Source organism: Oratosquilla oratoria, chromosome 27 (genome assembly GCF_046742065.1).
Source record: "Oratosquilla oratoria isolate Oo_2021 chromosome 27, ASM4674206v1, whole genome shotgun sequence".
In the NCBI taxonomy this organism is placed as follows: Eukaryota; Metazoa; Arthropoda; class Malacostraca; order Stomatopoda; family Squillidae; genus Oratosquilla; species Oratosquilla oratoria.
The window spans coordinates 43,571,405-43,588,904 of record NC_134803.1 but is presented as its reverse complement, the minus strand read 5'-3'; the positions used below and the strand labels follow the sequence as shown (position 1 = coordinate 43,588,904).

The following is a 17,500-nucleotide window of genomic DNA, read 5'->3' as shown; positions in this document are numbered from 1 at the left end:
CTATCAACCTAGCTTGATCTAACCTAACTTGGCTTAAACAAACTTAGCTTAACCTAACTTAACCGAAACTAACTTTACCTTTTTTGACATATAAATATAAAAGACAATGACATGTGAGAACTATAGAAAATAAACAGAATTCAAAATATTATGAGGAAGACATGACGTCACACTAGGTGCAGTGGGAAGGGACCCAAAATATAAACCGAAGTAGGAGAAAAACCCGACGGGAATGAATTCTATATGTCTTTTACTGTGGTTGCACTACGACAGAGACGTGGATGAATTTGAGTTGCCATTTTTGTTTTCTTTCTTTTCTTCTCACAATTTTGGATTAATTGAAGTTGACAAGGATTGCACCAACAGTAAACAGTCAACAGAGACTGTTGATGACAAATAAGACCACCTAATTCGTTTCAAATAACAATGATACAGATAAATCGTGCATTTTCATCATTCCGCCATGTGTTTACATATGACGTCACAAACCGTCACAGAAAACCATTGCCCGATATCTTGGGAAATGACGTTCGCAAAAACGGGCCTGGGAATCTCCTTTCTGGGTCAGTGGCCCCCAGACTGTGGTCCTTGGGTACCTGGGGCACCAGAGCAGCTTCCAAGAGTATCCCAGTAGCTTTGTGGATGCCGAACGATAAATCAGCATTGAAGCTAATTCTAAGACGGAAACAGTATTGCATAAATGGGGCGTGTATAAGCAAAGGATTGGGTCGTTCGTATTGCGGTACTGTGACTTTGCTTAATCTGTGGCACTGATGGCTAGAACACGTAAGAATATTCTTCTTTAAAGGACACTATATTGCACCTCGGATGAAGAAGGAATTAAAAGAGAGGACGGGAGAACTAAAAAAAAAAGTACAATTTATAAATGTAAATATGATCCAAAACAGACGATATAGAAATCAACGTAATTGAAAGACCAGTGATTTATTGACATTTCTGTATCAAACTCTGATGATTGTTTGCACTATTATACTGTATTTTAAAGCCTTGAATACATTTGAACACCGACGGACATGTGGTCAGTGTCAGTGAACTTATTCTCCTAATTGTACATATCACAGATACAAGAGAGTGCAACAGATACGTTTGCAGACGACGCGCCAAGACGCCAATGTTGCCAGATGTTACCAATTTATATTATTTTTAAACCGAAACTTTCTCAACTTGATTACTGAATTACCCCTTCTACTAAAAAAAAAAAAAAAAAAAAAAATACGCGTGCACCTGTAAGAATTTACAAAAAGAAACTGTATAATTAAAAGTATTAAATAAATTTAAACGTGTTGCAACTCTAAGTGAGAGATCGAGTACAACATACGACACAGACCGTGGGATTCATATTTGATTAGATTTCCATCCCTCTCTGTGACCCAGTCCCCCTTCCTCCTCTTCCCCACCTCCATATGTGGTACTGACTACATAGAATTGATGTAGTCACTACTTAATTGACGTATAACACCCCTACGGGCCAGAATCACATAGCATTCTGAAAACAATTCCTTCAGGAAACGAATGATAATCCCTTTCAACGTCCGTTTTCCCGCCACTCAACAAACCTTATTTGAAAATTTCCTTTACCACCTCTGTGACTCTGCATCTTTGGCGCGACATTGTCCCCAGGGTTAGAAGCGCTGGTTTAAGGCGACGAGACACAATTGGCCTTTTCCCCTCCACGCCTCCCTCCTTATCTCTGTTTTTTGTAAACATCCACCTCTTCACCCCTGCTTCGCTCATGCTTATCAGAGGCGGATCCAGGATATTCCACAAGGGGTGGGAGTCGCTCTTTGTGAAGTAAAATGTAAAGTGCATGAATTAATATATATAATATATATATACACGTATATACTTATATATATATATATATATATATATATATATATATATATACATATATATATATATATATATATACTTATATATATTTATATATGTATATATACATATATATATGCACATATATATACACACACACACACACACACACACACACATATATATATATATATATATATATACATGTATGCATACTTATATATGTATATATACATATATATATATATATATATATATATATATATATATATATGTGTATGTATGTATGTATGTATGTATATAAGACTTTTATATATATACAAGGATCTTGTAATCCCTGTGACCGAGCGGAGAAAGTCATTGTGAAGGGTGGCTGAAGCAGTGGGTTCAAATCCTGCATGTGACTGTCATATAGATTATCATATATATATATATATATATATATATATATATATATATATATATATATATATATATATATGTATATATATATGTATATATATGTATATGTATATATATATATATATATATATATATATATGTATATATATATATATATATATATTGAAGTATGGAAGACAAATGAGTGGAAGGGTGGTGAGTTAAACACAGAGAACAGTTGGAGTTTTATTCACTGACGTTTCGTCCTTACTTTGAGAATGTCCTGGTAAGGACGAAACGTCAGTGAATAAAACTCCAACTGTTCTCTGTGTTTAACTCACCACCCTTCCACTCATATATATATATATATATATATATATATATATATATATATATATATATATATATATATATATATTATACACAGTATACATACATAAAACATGCATACATACAGCCACTCTTCTACTTGCGATCATTCGACTTACGAGTTTTCGAAGTTACGATGTGTTTTGGCAGGTACCATTTGGTGCCAGTTGGTATCAGTTAGTAGACAGTTAATACTAGTTGTCTACGGCCTCTTAACAGGCAAGGGGATGCCATGGGCAGCAGCCAAATAAAAAGAAAAGAGCCACTCGTGGCATACAATCCAATGTCACCCGAGGTCACAGGGTCATTTCAGCAGGTCATCAGATCACTAGTGAGGGGTTTGGGTGTCCATAAAGCGAATAAAGTAGTTTGGTATTAACCAGAGTAAAATATCTAAACGGAATTAAATTCTTTACAGAACCGAGTCTCATAGACTGTAAGTGAACAGTGAGAACTATATAAGAATCAGAGACTCGTGTTTGTGTGAATCAAGTCTCATAGTCTGGCGTATGTGGAGAATGAGGACTGTCTGAGCCTCAGAGACTGGCGTATGTGAAGAACCTCCAAGGAAGAACAGCGTCGTTCTTCGGAGGAGACTGAGAACGGTGAAGAACAACGACCACTCCTCCTTCAGGCAGCTCCTGGCGTGGTTCTTCGGGAGGGTCGCTGCTGAGTAACTTCCATTCCTTCTTTTGGCAGTTCCTGCAAACTCTTCAAGAAGGACAGTCCTGAGGAGAACTCACATCCTCTCCCGGAGAACGGTGTAGAGCATCGTTCACGACTTCTTCAGGTAGTTCTTCACGGTCGTCATATGAAGATAGTAGGCCAGGATTCGTAGTAATGGAATTAGATCAGACAAATTTAGGTTTAATAGGAAATAAGCAGTAACTGGTTTACCAGCGGAGTGGTTAATGAATGGAATAGATTTAGTAATCATGTAGTTAGTGAGCGCTGAAACTATAAGCTGTTTTAAGAGAAGATGAGATAACATTATGGATAGAGATGATACAGTAGGTGGTAAGGGGCATGGAACTGCCTTGTGGTTTCTTGCAGTCTCCTCCATTCTTATGTTGTTCTGTTCTATTTCTTCCCCTGACGACGCTATCAGATAAGGACAACTGTCTTGCACTCGATTCAACGACCTGACCTAACTTGATCTGACCTGACCCAAGATCGAACCATGAATGAAATCCTCGTTCTACAGACTGGAGGTAAGTGAAACATCGGTGATATTTTAGCGTATGGTCAACCAGGTCATTTACACCTTAGCGTGCGGTCAACCTGCACATTTAACCTGACCTAACCTGACCTAAGGGAAGCTTAAATGAAAGTATATAGAATACACGATTTGTGTGTATGGGGAAGAGGTTTTCCATTATGAATAAAATCGCCTAACGATATACCAGGAAAATATATAAGAACGATAACCACTATATACGCATTGATATCTTTACAGAATCGGATTTAAAAAGTAGGCGAACCAATTTTTTTTCCATGGCATTTTATTTTTTCATATACCTGTCTTACCAGACAATTCTATTCAGTAATAATGCTCCCTTTTCACGCTGAAGGAGTTTGGATTCAGATTTTGCCTCCAAAGTTCCCGTTGTATCAACTTTCAAGTCATAAACTTAATCGACGACTGACTTTGTACGATGCGAGCTTCATAAATTCTGTAACAATCTACGGGTTGCACACGTGATATTTGACTCCACGCAGGAATGGAGTTCCGACCTGGATGAGATGCCTTCGAAATTCGATGAATGTGTTGAATTACTACCACATGGCAACTCGCACACCGATGTAACCAGTTGCACGAAACTGATCGCAATGGATGCCTACACTCTGTGAAACCATTTTTCCTTGTACGTTTGCCCACTAGCAATCAAGTACGTGCATTTCTGAAATAACAAGGAAAGGAAAAATATATGTCCACGTCCATACAGAACAGGGAATACTGCTTTCACAGAGTGGAGGCATCTGTGGCGATCGGTTTCATGCAACTGGTTGCGTCGGTGTGCGACCTGTGCGAGATGGATTGTACCTTTTGGTGCTTATGTGCTCAGCTCCAAATCTTATCTCATTTATGACATTTCGTTTTTGTATGTTTCATTCTAACTTATCTTATTCATTTTTAACTCGTTTATTGTAGTCGAGTTTACTACAAAATTTTGTCATTCGTTCCAAGAGTCGACCACTATCCGAGAGAAGAAAAAAAATCCCAGATTTTTTTTTTTTTTTATGTTTAGTTTAGTTTTTTTTTTTAATCTTTCTTCCCTGGATAAGTTTCTCAATTCTAGAACAGTTTTGGTCTCTACATTTTCCAAAGAATTTATATTTTTCCTTTTATTCATAGAATTACAGTCCAGTAATAAACACGTAACAAACATATCACATAGTTTAAACCCTTTAATAAATTTATAATTCTTCAGGATATCACTGTAGCTAAAGCCAGGCGACTTTAATCATATTAGAGAAACCCCTAGTTCTGAAGAAGGCCTGCAAAAAAAAAAAAAAAAAAAAAAAAAAGGGGACATTAACATCCGTCTTTTCCTCCAGGGACAATCGACAAGGACTACCCAAAGGCCAAGGGCGGGTATGGCTTCGAGATCGGGAACCCCGCCTCGAAGAGGGTCCTCATGAAGCTCAAGCCAGCGCGGTCGATCCTTACCAAGTTCGAAACTGTGTGTCGGAAGGACAGTCAGGACCTGACAGAGGAGGACAGGTTTGTAAGATACCCCCAAGACAACAAAGAAATATCTTATTAATCTTAAGAAATTGTGAATTCTGAGCTTTTGTTGGGCTGTGATCTGTATTCAAGCGGTAGGCTGGGTGCGTAGTTCTTAGGCCGCTTTCACACCAAGGTGGCACGTCGCACGTGGCATAGCATGTAGCACGCCACTTGAAAACGAATATTAGGAAATCTATAAAACCTTTCTCACCGAGGTGGCCTGACTCGTCGCATGAGCCACGTGTGACTTGCATGCCACTCCGACATTGAACATGTCCGTTTTTTTTTTTTTTTTTTTTTTTTTTTACAAGGCACCGGCTACGCCGTGGGTGCCTTGGCCTGCGGCGCTAGATCCCTGCCTTTCGCTCGCGACCAATCAATCGTCTCCGTTGCTGTGACGTCAGTGTTCTCGTCCAATCAATCGTCTCCGTTGCCGTGACGTCACCACTCTCGGCCAATCAGTTGTCTCCTCAGCCGATCAGATTCCTTACACAATGGAACATTTTTGCCGGATTTCGGAAGGTGTCGGAAGGTGGTCATAAAAACGCAAGGAAATTTTAAAAACTGGAAAACTTTATTTTTCATATACATAGATAGAGGCACCGGCTACGCCGTGGGTGCCTTGGCCTGCGGCGCTTGCTCGCTTCGCTCTCAGTCGCTCGCTTCGCTCGCTCCAGGACCTCCGGTCTCTTTTCTTTATTTTTTTTTTCCGATGGTACACTCTCGATGTACTCATCGGCATCCCGTTTTGAAATATTCCTTATGATCTCGAGGAGTTGAGATATTTCTTGTTTCAGTTCTTCTTTTTCTTGGAAAGTCCTTTCCCAAACCTTAAGGGGGACAGATGTGTCTGATTCTGATTCGTCGACGGCATAGTCTTAATCAGGCAGGCTTCTTCACTAAAATTATAAGCTGAAGCAGGAATCTCAACGGTTCCCAATTCAGGTTCCTCTTCTGGAATTACCTGTTCGCTGTCGTTACCTTTCACTAAAGACTCTCCCTCCCTAATGGATGGCATGTCCGAAAAAAATTCTTTATATACCACGTTTGCCGGATTTTTCACCACACATTCACCATTAACCTTATGGTAACCTCGGAAGATAATTAATGAGTCCCAGTTTGTAACCCTTGAACATGCCACATAGAGCTGTCCATAGGCAAAACAATCGGACGAATCTAACAATAACCCACATTTGTCAAAAGTTTACCCTTGCGACTTATTAATTGTCATAACAAAACTTAATTTGACAGGGAATTGTCTTCGGGAGAAGTTGACGGGTGTATCATTGGATGCTAGGGAAATCCTTGGAATAATGACCTGAACACCGTTAAACACCCCACCTAAAATCTTCCCGACAATTATGTTCTTTGCCAGATTCGTAACCATGATACGGGTACCGTTACAAAGTTTAGGTGGACATGAATTTCGCATTATCATGATAACGCATCCTACCTTTAGTTTCAACTCATGTAACGAACAGAAGGAGAATTCATTTTGTTATATACCGAAGTTTGAATTTCAATTTCATCGTTTCCGATCGGTTTATCCTTACTCCTGTATATATGTTCATCACCTTTGGTTCTTTCATAGATCACCTCATTTATGTAATCTACGTCTTCGTTTCTAGGACATATTATGGCTCTTTTTTGGAAATATAGATAGCTGTTGGCGTTAGCTTCGATCTCTTCGTAGACCTTTTTGATTACATCATCCCTTGTTCTGACCAAAATACCAAATTTCTTTGGAAACCTGAATCTACCTGTTTCACCCATGCCATTCCGTAACAAAATTTCTGCGAATGTCCTGTTTTCTTTATCCTCAGCCTTCAATCTAACATTTTGTACTAATTTGAACTTACGTAAATCCTCCCAGAAAAACGCGTTCTTGATGTTATGCTTCAACTCTTCATTCTTACCTCCGCCTCTGATGACGGGCAAAATCTGTCGAAAATCACCCACACACACGAACGGAATGCCACCCATAAAGCAATGTTTGTTACCCGTTATGTCTTTAGCAGTGCAATCCAATGCAGTTATTGTATTTTTGTTAGTCATCACCACTTCGTCCCAAACTATAAGTGAAGTCATCTTAATCAGCCTTGCAAGCTCCGAATTTAGCTTAATGCTACACGGTTTCACTTCATTGTGCTCCATTATTGGAATTTTGAACATATTATGGTCCGTTCGGCCTCCGTGTAAAACTGTGGCAGCAATACCCGAGGAAGCAACAGCTAATGCTATTTCACTATTTGCACGCACATTATCCAATAACAGGTTCAACACAAACGATTTCCCCGTCCCCCCAGGGGCATTCAGGAAAAACCCACCAGAACGCCTGTTATTTACACACTCCATTACGGCATCGTAAATAGCACGCTGCTCCTTGTTAAGTAATACAACCTTTTCTGAAACCTCTTCTTTCAATCTATCGGTATTATAAGCTTTTTCGCGTCTAATTACACTTGAGGTTTTCTCTTTCCCCCTGGAAGGAGGCAATCCATAAGCGCTTATGTCACCACCACCACAGTTCCAAACCTGTTGTTGTATGTCATCGAGCGCATCAGTAGATTTCGTCATTGTATTCGTCTAAACCCGAACTCGTTCGCAAATAAGTCGTTTCTTTCCAGATATCCGATTGGTCTTCCAAATCAGAGAACACCAACATACTTGCATATGTAGCACGCAATTGCGATCGATCATTGGTGTGGTTTATAATATCAATTATAGTTTTCCTCCACGTTTCTTCGTGGCTTCCCGAAAGGTATCGTAAAGGACCCCGTCTACTGTACATCTGAGGTAGAATAATCTCAACCGTCTTAGTGTCGACGGCTCGCATACGCCCCAAAGATGAAGTTTTTGTCATCCTCTCATACCACGTGTGCTTGTCTTTATCGTACACAAAGTGACTTGGAACTTCGGGGTAATACAGGGTTTTAGCAAACTCGTTCGTTTTGCAAAGCTTGAAAAATTATGTTAATTGGGTATCTTGATTTGCTTGTTCGCTGATCTTGTGCTCCAAATCAGTTTCCCTGTAATGAATTTCATTCGCATTTTCCAAGTGCAAATCGAGCGAAGTAATCGGTGGGAAGCTCCTATGGATTGGGAACTTGAAGATCTTCCAAGTAGCTTTGTTTGCGTTTATGTACCTTGCCTCGAGGTAGTTACGCACTTCGTTTACCGGCTCGCCTTCCTTATGTTTGGTGTATAGAATCTTATCACACCCCTTGTTTACGTACTTTGTGACGTACGCTATGCACTTGATGGAGTTCGAACACTCCACGTTGATGTGAGCGTTGTATTTTAGGCATAAATAAGGATTATAGGGTACGACCCAGGAATTATCCACAGTAATGGTCTTTCCTTTGATCTTACGTTCGAACGTAAAGCCTCCCTCTCCTGGAGCACGACGCCTGTATTGGGGATAACCGTTATTTCCAAATAATATATCATTCCGACATGGTTTTGGAAAGTTTTTACCACAAACACCATTCTTCTTTAACCTTTCCTTACAACAAACGTTAGTTTCATCAAAGCCGATGCAAGGCCCATGAATCATGCAAGTTGTTACGATCTCGTACAATCTGGGTTCCTTTTCTTTATCGGGAATTTCGGCACATATGATTTCATCGACAAATTCCGCTGTTACCCTATATTCCATCCATAAAAGAATGTGAACGTGAGGCAGACCTCGTTTTTGCCATTCAATGCTGTATAGAAATGCTTTAACTCTGCCAAAAATGTGATTTTTAGTAAAATCATCTATTAAAGCCTCTACTTTTAACTTAAACACCCGACTAACCAAATCGGGTTTATCGCAGCAGCCGGTATTTGGATTCCCTTTTATTTCTACGACAGCTGCCCGCAGCTCTTCCCATTTCGGGTTCATCGTAAACGTAATAAAGAAATCGGGACTCCCGTAGTGTGTAACAAACGCCAATGCATCCTGCTGGCGCTGTTTCATGTAACGCGGACCGCCCACAAAAGTTGGTGGGATTATAATTCTTTGGCCCCTTTCTTTGGCCGACGCAACGTCCGCCTTAAATATGCCACACCTTTCTCTGCGTATAGATGCCTGGTTGTCAACTATAAAGCATAGTCTGTGTGATTCTACTTTAACGTAATTATCTACGACAAATTGCTGAAAAAGCATGCGTCCTTTAGTCAAATAATTGAAGACATCCTTTCTTTCCATGTAAAGGTTTGCGTAATACATACATGGTGATAATCTTTTACCATCCTTTGGTACATCAATCTTAGCTGAACTCAGTGCATTTACCTTCTTTTGCCTTTTCAAATTGTGAGTATAACCTTTATCTCCGTGAGGTATTAGTAGTGGATATCGGAATATATCGTAAAAGTAGTTTGTGTGACTTAGAATGAAAGTATCATATTTCGTATCTACTTTGGGAGAACGTATGGTAACCCGTAGGTTTGCAGGGACAGACGGGTCCAAATCCACTATAGCCCCTACTTGAGCTTTCGCTGTAGGCAAGTTGTAAACACCTTTGTGTTCCTTAGTATTCTCCTCCTCAGCTGATTTTAATGTTATTGCGACCTCAGGTATAACTTCCTGTTGTTTCATATAAGTCTCCACTAGTTCCTTAGCACTCTCAAATTCAGCTAAGAGAGCTCCAATTGTCTTATTATTTGCCAAAAGGAATCTTTGTAAAACTTCTACGATATTTTTGTTATCCTCTATTTCCCTTAACTCTCTTTGACGTCTACCTTGCGTTTTCTTTGACCATTCTACGGTTTTATTTTTATAGTTTATATTCTTTGTAACTTGTTGGGTGCGCAATTTTACTTGTTGTTCCCGATCATAATAGAAGTACAAATCCAGGATCTCCTCTTGTTTTTGCCAGTAATTACTTTGGCCAACACGAAAACTTGTCTTCGCTTGCCCACAATCCTTTATTTCCATGTTACCGATACCGTTTTCTGATTTTTTTTAAGTTTTCTATTTTCATCCCTTCTGTCATATAACGCGGGTTTATATAACCCAATTTTTGATAGATATTACCCCTAATTTTATAAACAAACGATTTTTCAGAGGGATCTTGTAATATGGTGGGTGTCACAAAGGAAGTAAAGCAAAAAAGGCGGTTAAACGCAATGATATTTGAAAGAAACTTTTCCGAAAGGGGAGTCTGGCTACTATAAAGTTCTAATAATTCTCCGGTCAAAGGAGCTAAGTTCTCGAAAATGGCTTGTCCAAAAGAACAACACAACATCCTGTTTTCCTTCGCCCAAAGCAACGCGTCGCACAGTTTACATCGAAAAGCACCGAATTTACCAACGCTATGACAAATAACTCTATCTTCACGTAACTTACCGGTCAAATCCTTGGTAGTTTGAGCAATTTCACTAATGATATGCTTTTCATTCCTCTCCTGCCTTAATTCTTCTAACGTGGCCTGTTCATCATCGGTTAACTTCATTCTTAATCCCTGTTTTTTTAACTCCCTAATCCGTTTCCGAATTTGCACTTCCTTGGCCCTTTTCAACTTTTTTGCTATATTTTGCTCCTTTCTTTTTGCTATTTCATCTTTTTTATGGGCTCTATCGGCTTCCCTTTCCCTTTTTCTGCGTTCCTTGTCTTCTTTTTTACGGGCTCTATCGGCTTCACTTTCCCCTTTCTTGTATTTCCGATCGATGTAATACTTTTGGTATTCCTCGAGACGGCTTTTACCACCACTCTTAGTAAAATTCTTGTATCCTGCAAAATAATGTTTCATAAATTTTTCCGATTCTTCCTCTTTAATTTCTCCGTCATAACCACCACTCTTAGTAAAATTCTTGTATCCTGCAAAATAATGTTTCATAAACTTTTCCGATTCTTCCTCTTTAATTTCTTTGTCGAAATCTATTATGAGATCGTACTCATAAACATTGTTGAACCCCAATATTTTCCTATAAAATCTCTTAATTGTGGCTGTTACTGAGGTTTTTTGAGTGAGGCGTAAAGTTGGGGAAACTTATTCTTGTTCTTCCTACCCTTCGCTCGCGGCCAATCAATCGTCTCCGTTGCCGTGACATCAGCGTTCTCGTCCAATCAGTCGTCTCCATTGCCGTGACGTCACCACTATCGACCAATCAGTTGTCTCCATTGCCGTGACGTCACCACTCTCTCAGCCAATCAGAATCCTTACACAGTGGAACATTTTTGCCGGATTTCGGAAGGTGGTCATAAAAACGCCAGGAAATTTTCAAAACAGGAAAACTTAGAAGTGTGCGACTTGCCATCCCGAGTGAGATGCCAAATTTTAACGGAACTTCCTCTTCCAAATTTATTATTAGACGATTTAGTATTACATGTTTTAATGTGATAACAAAATATGCAGTAAAATTAAAATTTTAAATCTATGGAACATGTTGATTAGTTTTCAAGAGACTAGACAGATTTGCGCAAGCACATGTGACAACACTGCCTGATGAGAGGGACACGCAGCCTTGTAGGAAACAGTTGTCTTTTTTGTTGTCAGTTGTCTTTTGTGCTTGCTCTCGTGCACAACTACGAGTATGCCTCTTCCAGATAACGAACTATTTAACATAAAATTTGTAGAAGCTGTGGAGAAATGCAAATGTCTATATGACACAACACCTCAGTACATTCCGAGGGATGAACACGACAAGGCATGGAACTGCATAGCAGAGACGTTTACGCGTGGTGACGTGCTACTTTGGTCTGAAATCACCGTGCCACTCGTCACTTGCCACTTGCCACTTGCCACTTGCTACTTGCCACTTGCCACGTGCTACGTGCCACCTTGGTGTGAAAGCGGCTTTACTGCACATGCTATGCATTACAATAAATCATAGAAAATTTATTTTGAAATACAAAAGGTGGAACACACTTTTTCTACCCGCTTTGAATTTTGGTATCCAAAGTGGGTAGTAAGCTAATGACTCTTACAGCTGGGAAAAGTAGATAACTTGCTAGGAAGGAAGAATGGCGGATTTGTCTTCTCAAACGAGCCACCATATCTAATTTTGTTTTTTTCCTATATTTAATTGTCACTATACGCTTATCAAAACATTACAGTAAACATGAAATGTGTTCATTTTCTTTTTCTTTTTCTTTTCCATTTGACTATCGCAGCAATAGATTCGTTTGTAGATATAGCAGAAGAATACTTTGGTAGGAGGCTGTGTTGTTATTTTTGCTAGCCACTAATTAAAAAGTCATCAGCAAAACTTTCCCTGTGTGACAGATACGTAAGAGTTTGCCAACAAAGTAAGTATCAAAAGCGAGTAGAATGTTATCGAGAAATGCATAGTAGTCGCCACCTGAATTCCGTTTTCTATCATCGTCGTTTCTCATCGCGCTATGACGTCATAAGTAAACAAACCTGGCAGAAGAGTTAATTTAATTAAAAAGATGTACTCGTAGGTTTTATCCTGTAATGTCGTGTTTGAAGTAAAAAAAAAAAAAAAATGAATTTGCGTATTACATGCGTTGTTTCTGTGCTCCTCGAGGAAGCAATACAAAGACAAGACAACACAGACGCTACCGAGATAAACCTAGTGGCGTTCGGACAAGAGATAGGTTGTATTTCCACTGAGCGAGTCTGGGCCGATTCTCCTGAACTGTTATGAATTCGTTTGAGTAGAAACGACTTCGGTTACAATATTTCGTTCTTCCAGTGTTCAGATGTCAAATTACTCTTGCCTCGTATATTGAGAAACTGAATGGCGGATTGAAAGGAGTTAAACATTTACGAATGTTAGATACATTGTTGAAGTGTTCTTTGTTAAGTTTAGAAAGATTCAAGCGAAGTCTTCCTCCAGCTATTCAAACTCATAGCATTTGACCAGAATCGGCTAGGACTCTCTCAATGTAAACGCAGCCTTAGTCACTGACAGGTTTTCACTCTTTCAAGAGGAAATAACTTTCATATCTGTTTTGTTTCTTCAAGATTTTCTTGTTGTGTGTTGGGATCCCGATTCTTGAACTGTTTGTAGAATAGACGTCCTGTTATCAAGTCTGTATTTGGGCCCCGCAATTCCTAGCACCGGTCTTTTGTTTAAGGGACAACCCCGGTCATCCAAATGAAGAGGACATTCAATCAGAGAAGGAAAGAAGATAGTGATTTTGAAATTGGGTTGATTTATATCTTGATATAATACAAATTTTATTTTATGTTTCGTCTGTTTACATATCCTAAATATATTCCTTTCCCATAATATTTCTCCGTACTGTGTGGTATTGTACTTTAATCTTTTGAGGCATACAATCAAAGACTTAGTCCCAGGCATCACTAGACCTCCAGGGTGCCATATGGATTATGGAAAGACCTCATCCCGTTTTCTTTGATCCCCTGAACAGGAACAGACTGCTGGACACCATCCTGAACTCCCCCCAGAAGAAAATCGTCGTGACCCACGGGACGGACAGCTTGGTGGAGACGGCGCAGTTCCTGGCTCGGTCTTTACTCGAAACCGCCCCGGGGCTAGAAAAGGCCATCATCCTCATTGGCGCCATGACGCCAGAACGCTTCAAGTACGTGGCGTCTCGTGGAAACGTCTCTTCTTTGACCCTGTTCACACTAGCGGTTTGAACCGCGCGGAAACCGCAGTGGTTTCGTATAGTCAAGGGGCAACTGCGCGGTTCTGTGTGAATACCTCCATTGACTTACATTGTAATTGAACCGCAGGGAATGAAACCGCTAGTGTGAACAGGGATTCAGTTCCTTTTCCACATGAAGCATGGGTTACTCCAGTATCACGCAAACACATTTCCCCCCTTCTTTTATGCATTTGAAAGATCAGTTTTTTTTTTTTGTGAAATTGTTACGTTACGTTACGTTAGGAGCTATTAGACAAAGTAAGTTTCATGTTAAATATCCGTGCTTGCGTGATTCTAGAATTTCACCAGGATGTCCCGCTTTTATTTTAATTTTTGTCTTCTTTGGAGTTTCTTCTTCATATTGGACTCCATTTCCAGATGAGACATGTTCTTCATTTTACTTACAGCTAAGACATATTGTCTTTATTTTCATTAATTCGTGTATAAATGTCTTCTCTTGGTGTCTGCTCCTTCCTGCAGCTTAGTCCCGCATACATATATATATATATATATATATATATATATATATATATACTGTATATATATATATATATATATATATATATATATATATATTGTAAGTTTTGATATATAACTTCAATCTACATTGGTCTTCTTCAGAACTGACTGTCCCTCGCATATGTACGTGTTCATTTTGCTGTTTATATATCTATTCACTTATTAATGTTGGATGGTAGCGTAGAAATGAAACTCTTGGTTTAGTTTTTTCTGTATGATTCCAACATAATAAGTTTTACAACCACTTTGCAGTAATCACATATATGTTCTTACACAACTGTAACCATACTCTGGCCCTCTCTTTCCGTTTCTCTCTTACTGTTTCTGTCCCTGGTTTTGTTTTGAGTTCTGCAAAAGTTTTCTTCATTAATTCCACAAATTCTTTATAGGTATTCGTCTCATTATATACATCAGACATGATAATATCTCCTGCTACTGTATGAAAATCTATTCTACATCTCAATATGGCAATCTACTCCCTATCTCTTGATAGGGAGACCTTGTGATCACGACGGTCAATGTTTTCACACAAAGGATCGTTGCCGTGTGCTAGAGGCCCTTCTCCTCCAAGTACACCTTCATGACTACTCATGTCCACCAGGATATCCTCCCAATTTCTACACTCTCAAACTCTCACAAATGGGAAATGGCTCTTTCTATTCCAGCATATGCAGATGACGACCCTGTGTCACTTTTTATGGATACAAGATCCCCAGTAAATTTTTTCAACAAATTCAGCTCAGCTAGAAAGCGTGTAACTATTACGGAACCCCCTGATTTGGGACTATGTAATGTAGATGGTGTTGAGTTTTCTGTGTTAGGAAAGATCACACTTGACATAAGCTTTCCAGATGCATGTCCATCAATTCCAGTCACAATGTATATAGCTGATGTTCAATTTCCTGCTGATATACTCATTGGAGTAATTACCATGAAACAGCATAACACTGCCATTTATCCTTCACATTAATCTATTTATTCATATACTATTTCATTTATTATTGTTATTACTTTTACTTTATTATTCATTATATTTTTTCTATTTATTCATTTATTATTATTATTATTATTATTATTATTATCATTTTATATATATATATATATATATATAAAATTGTGTGTGTGTGTGTGTGTGTGTGTGTGTGTGTGTGTGTGTGTGTGTGTGTGTGTGTGTGTGTGTGTGTGTGTGTGTGTGTGTGTGTGTGTGTGTGTGTGTGTGTGTGTGTGTGTGTGTAGTTTGCGCTGGTACCGCTCGGACGTCAATCTTGTCGGTGGTCCGGAACTGGCCATGCATGAACGCAGGAGACTGTGTCCACGGTATGACACCACTCTTGCAGTGACGATACCCGGAGGAAGCCCATGTATCGCACACACACTGATGCCCAAGTCACCTCAGGTCCTGAAGTGAACAGCGGTCAGGGGGGCTATTACTCAGAGTGGATGCTTTTCCTAACCTCTGAGCCGCGACGTGGGTTTGAACAGATGCCACAGCAGGCCCCCGACCGTCAGCCGAGGCAAGCCTCAACACCCCGTCCCCACCCCCACCGTGGTGCCCAGCCACGGCTGCAACTTCCCCAGTAAACAGCTTACGCTCACGGACTCGGGCGAGGCTCGATCTGCCGACCCCACGATTACGAAGCCAGCGCGCTACCACTGCATTAGCCAGGAGTTTTATCATTATTATCATTATCATCATTATTAGTTTTTGAATTACAGAAGAACAAAATTCCAACAACCTGTTGTATTTTTTTGGCAGAGACAGTGACGCTGACTTCAACTTAGGCGTCGCCATTGGAGCCGTGCAAGTTATGAAGTCAGGCGTGTGGGTCGCCATGAATGGTCTGCTGCTTCCCTGGGACCGCGCGGACCGAGATGATGTGGGCCAGTTTGTGCCCAGGAGGAAATCACTAAGCATCACCATATGAGACGACATAAATTCGGTTTTCATAAATGCGCTAGATTACATACACTTAGCATTTTTTCCCCTTTCGCCCAGGATATTCATCTGTTATCACAGACAAAAATAATTAGGACGAATCATTGAACCAGGTTACTGTTAGCTCGTTTAGTACCCAGTTATAACATGCCAGTGTTTTGGATTAACTGTTTTATTTAACTGTATAGTGCCTCCCTACGGTGGGTATATGTTAATTAAAAATTTAACTAACTTGTAGTTAGCCTGTGCTGCTACCGGCCTTTTGGACTGAGCTGGCTGGACGTGTCGTTTCATTAACAAATAAAAACAACGATTCAGTTGTTTTATCAAGAATATACTCTTGCCCAATGCTAGTCTTCATTTGTGTTTTTCATCACATTTTCTTGTATATAATAGCAACTCTTTGTTGTCATTGGTCATACAAAATTAGCTTAGGATACAAGATATTGATAACTAGATGACACAAGGCAAAATTACTAGGACGGCATCTTTTTGGTAGTTCTAATTGTTTTGATAACACGTCTGCAGTCACACGACACAATTTAATTCCAGTTATTTGCCAAATGGAGATGAGTTTATATTCTAAGTACGACTAATGCTCCAGTGATTTACTGAAAGGATATTCGAGGGTTGAAATCCCAACAGTTTTGTGAGTATAGACCCAAGTCTTGCACATGAACAAGATTACCCACTCCACTGGTTCTACAGATAGAGTCCTTTTTTATTCGCAAGTCAGTCATACTATCTTTCTACCATCAAATATTCTGTACTTTACATTTAATCACTAAACGTGCTAATAGAAATTAGTCCAAGAATACTTTTTCATATGAAGTACACGATTATAAAGAAAGAATAGATCACCATAATGAAAACACAATGTGGAATATACTGAAAAATATTTTCTTAGACCAACAATTTTTGAATATTTACAGACTTGTATACATACATACATACGTACAAAGGTCTTTTCCCCCCTTACACGGAAGGTAGCCAAAAAAAAAAAAAAAAAGGCATAGAAACCACCTCCACCCATTCCATCCCCTACATACCTCCCCTCTAACCTCTTCCCTCTCTATCTTGCCACCTCCTGGATGACGGGTCATCCCTGCAGACCTGTATATTGTGCCAAAATGTCGACAATGTTAACGTTGCAAATCTAACATGT

General features: G+C 39.4%; 1 protein-coding gene across 1 annotated transcript in view; it reads left to right on the top strand.

The window, feature by feature from the left end:
- LOC143040005 (putative L-asparaginase periplasmic) overlaps positions 1-17,500 on the top strand; it is a 24,018-nt gene that overhangs the window by 6,117 nt on the left and 401 nt on the right. Inside the window, exons 2-6 of the mRNA XM_076210524.1 lie at positions 3,002-3,373; positions 3,692-3,794; positions 5,143-5,308; positions 13,641-13,814; positions 16,156-17,500. The exon at positions 16,156-17,500 is cut by the window's right edge and continues 401 nt beyond it. Coding sequence (XP_076066639.1) covers positions 3,764-3,794; positions 5,143-5,308; positions 13,641-13,814; positions 16,156-16,324 — 540 coding nt within the window. The 5' untranslated portion in view covers positions 3,002-3,373; positions 3,692-3,763 and the 3' untranslated portion in view covers positions 16,325-17,500. The remainder of the gene's footprint in view (positions 1-3,001; positions 3,374-3,691; positions 3,795-5,142; positions 5,309-13,640; positions 13,815-16,155) is intronic.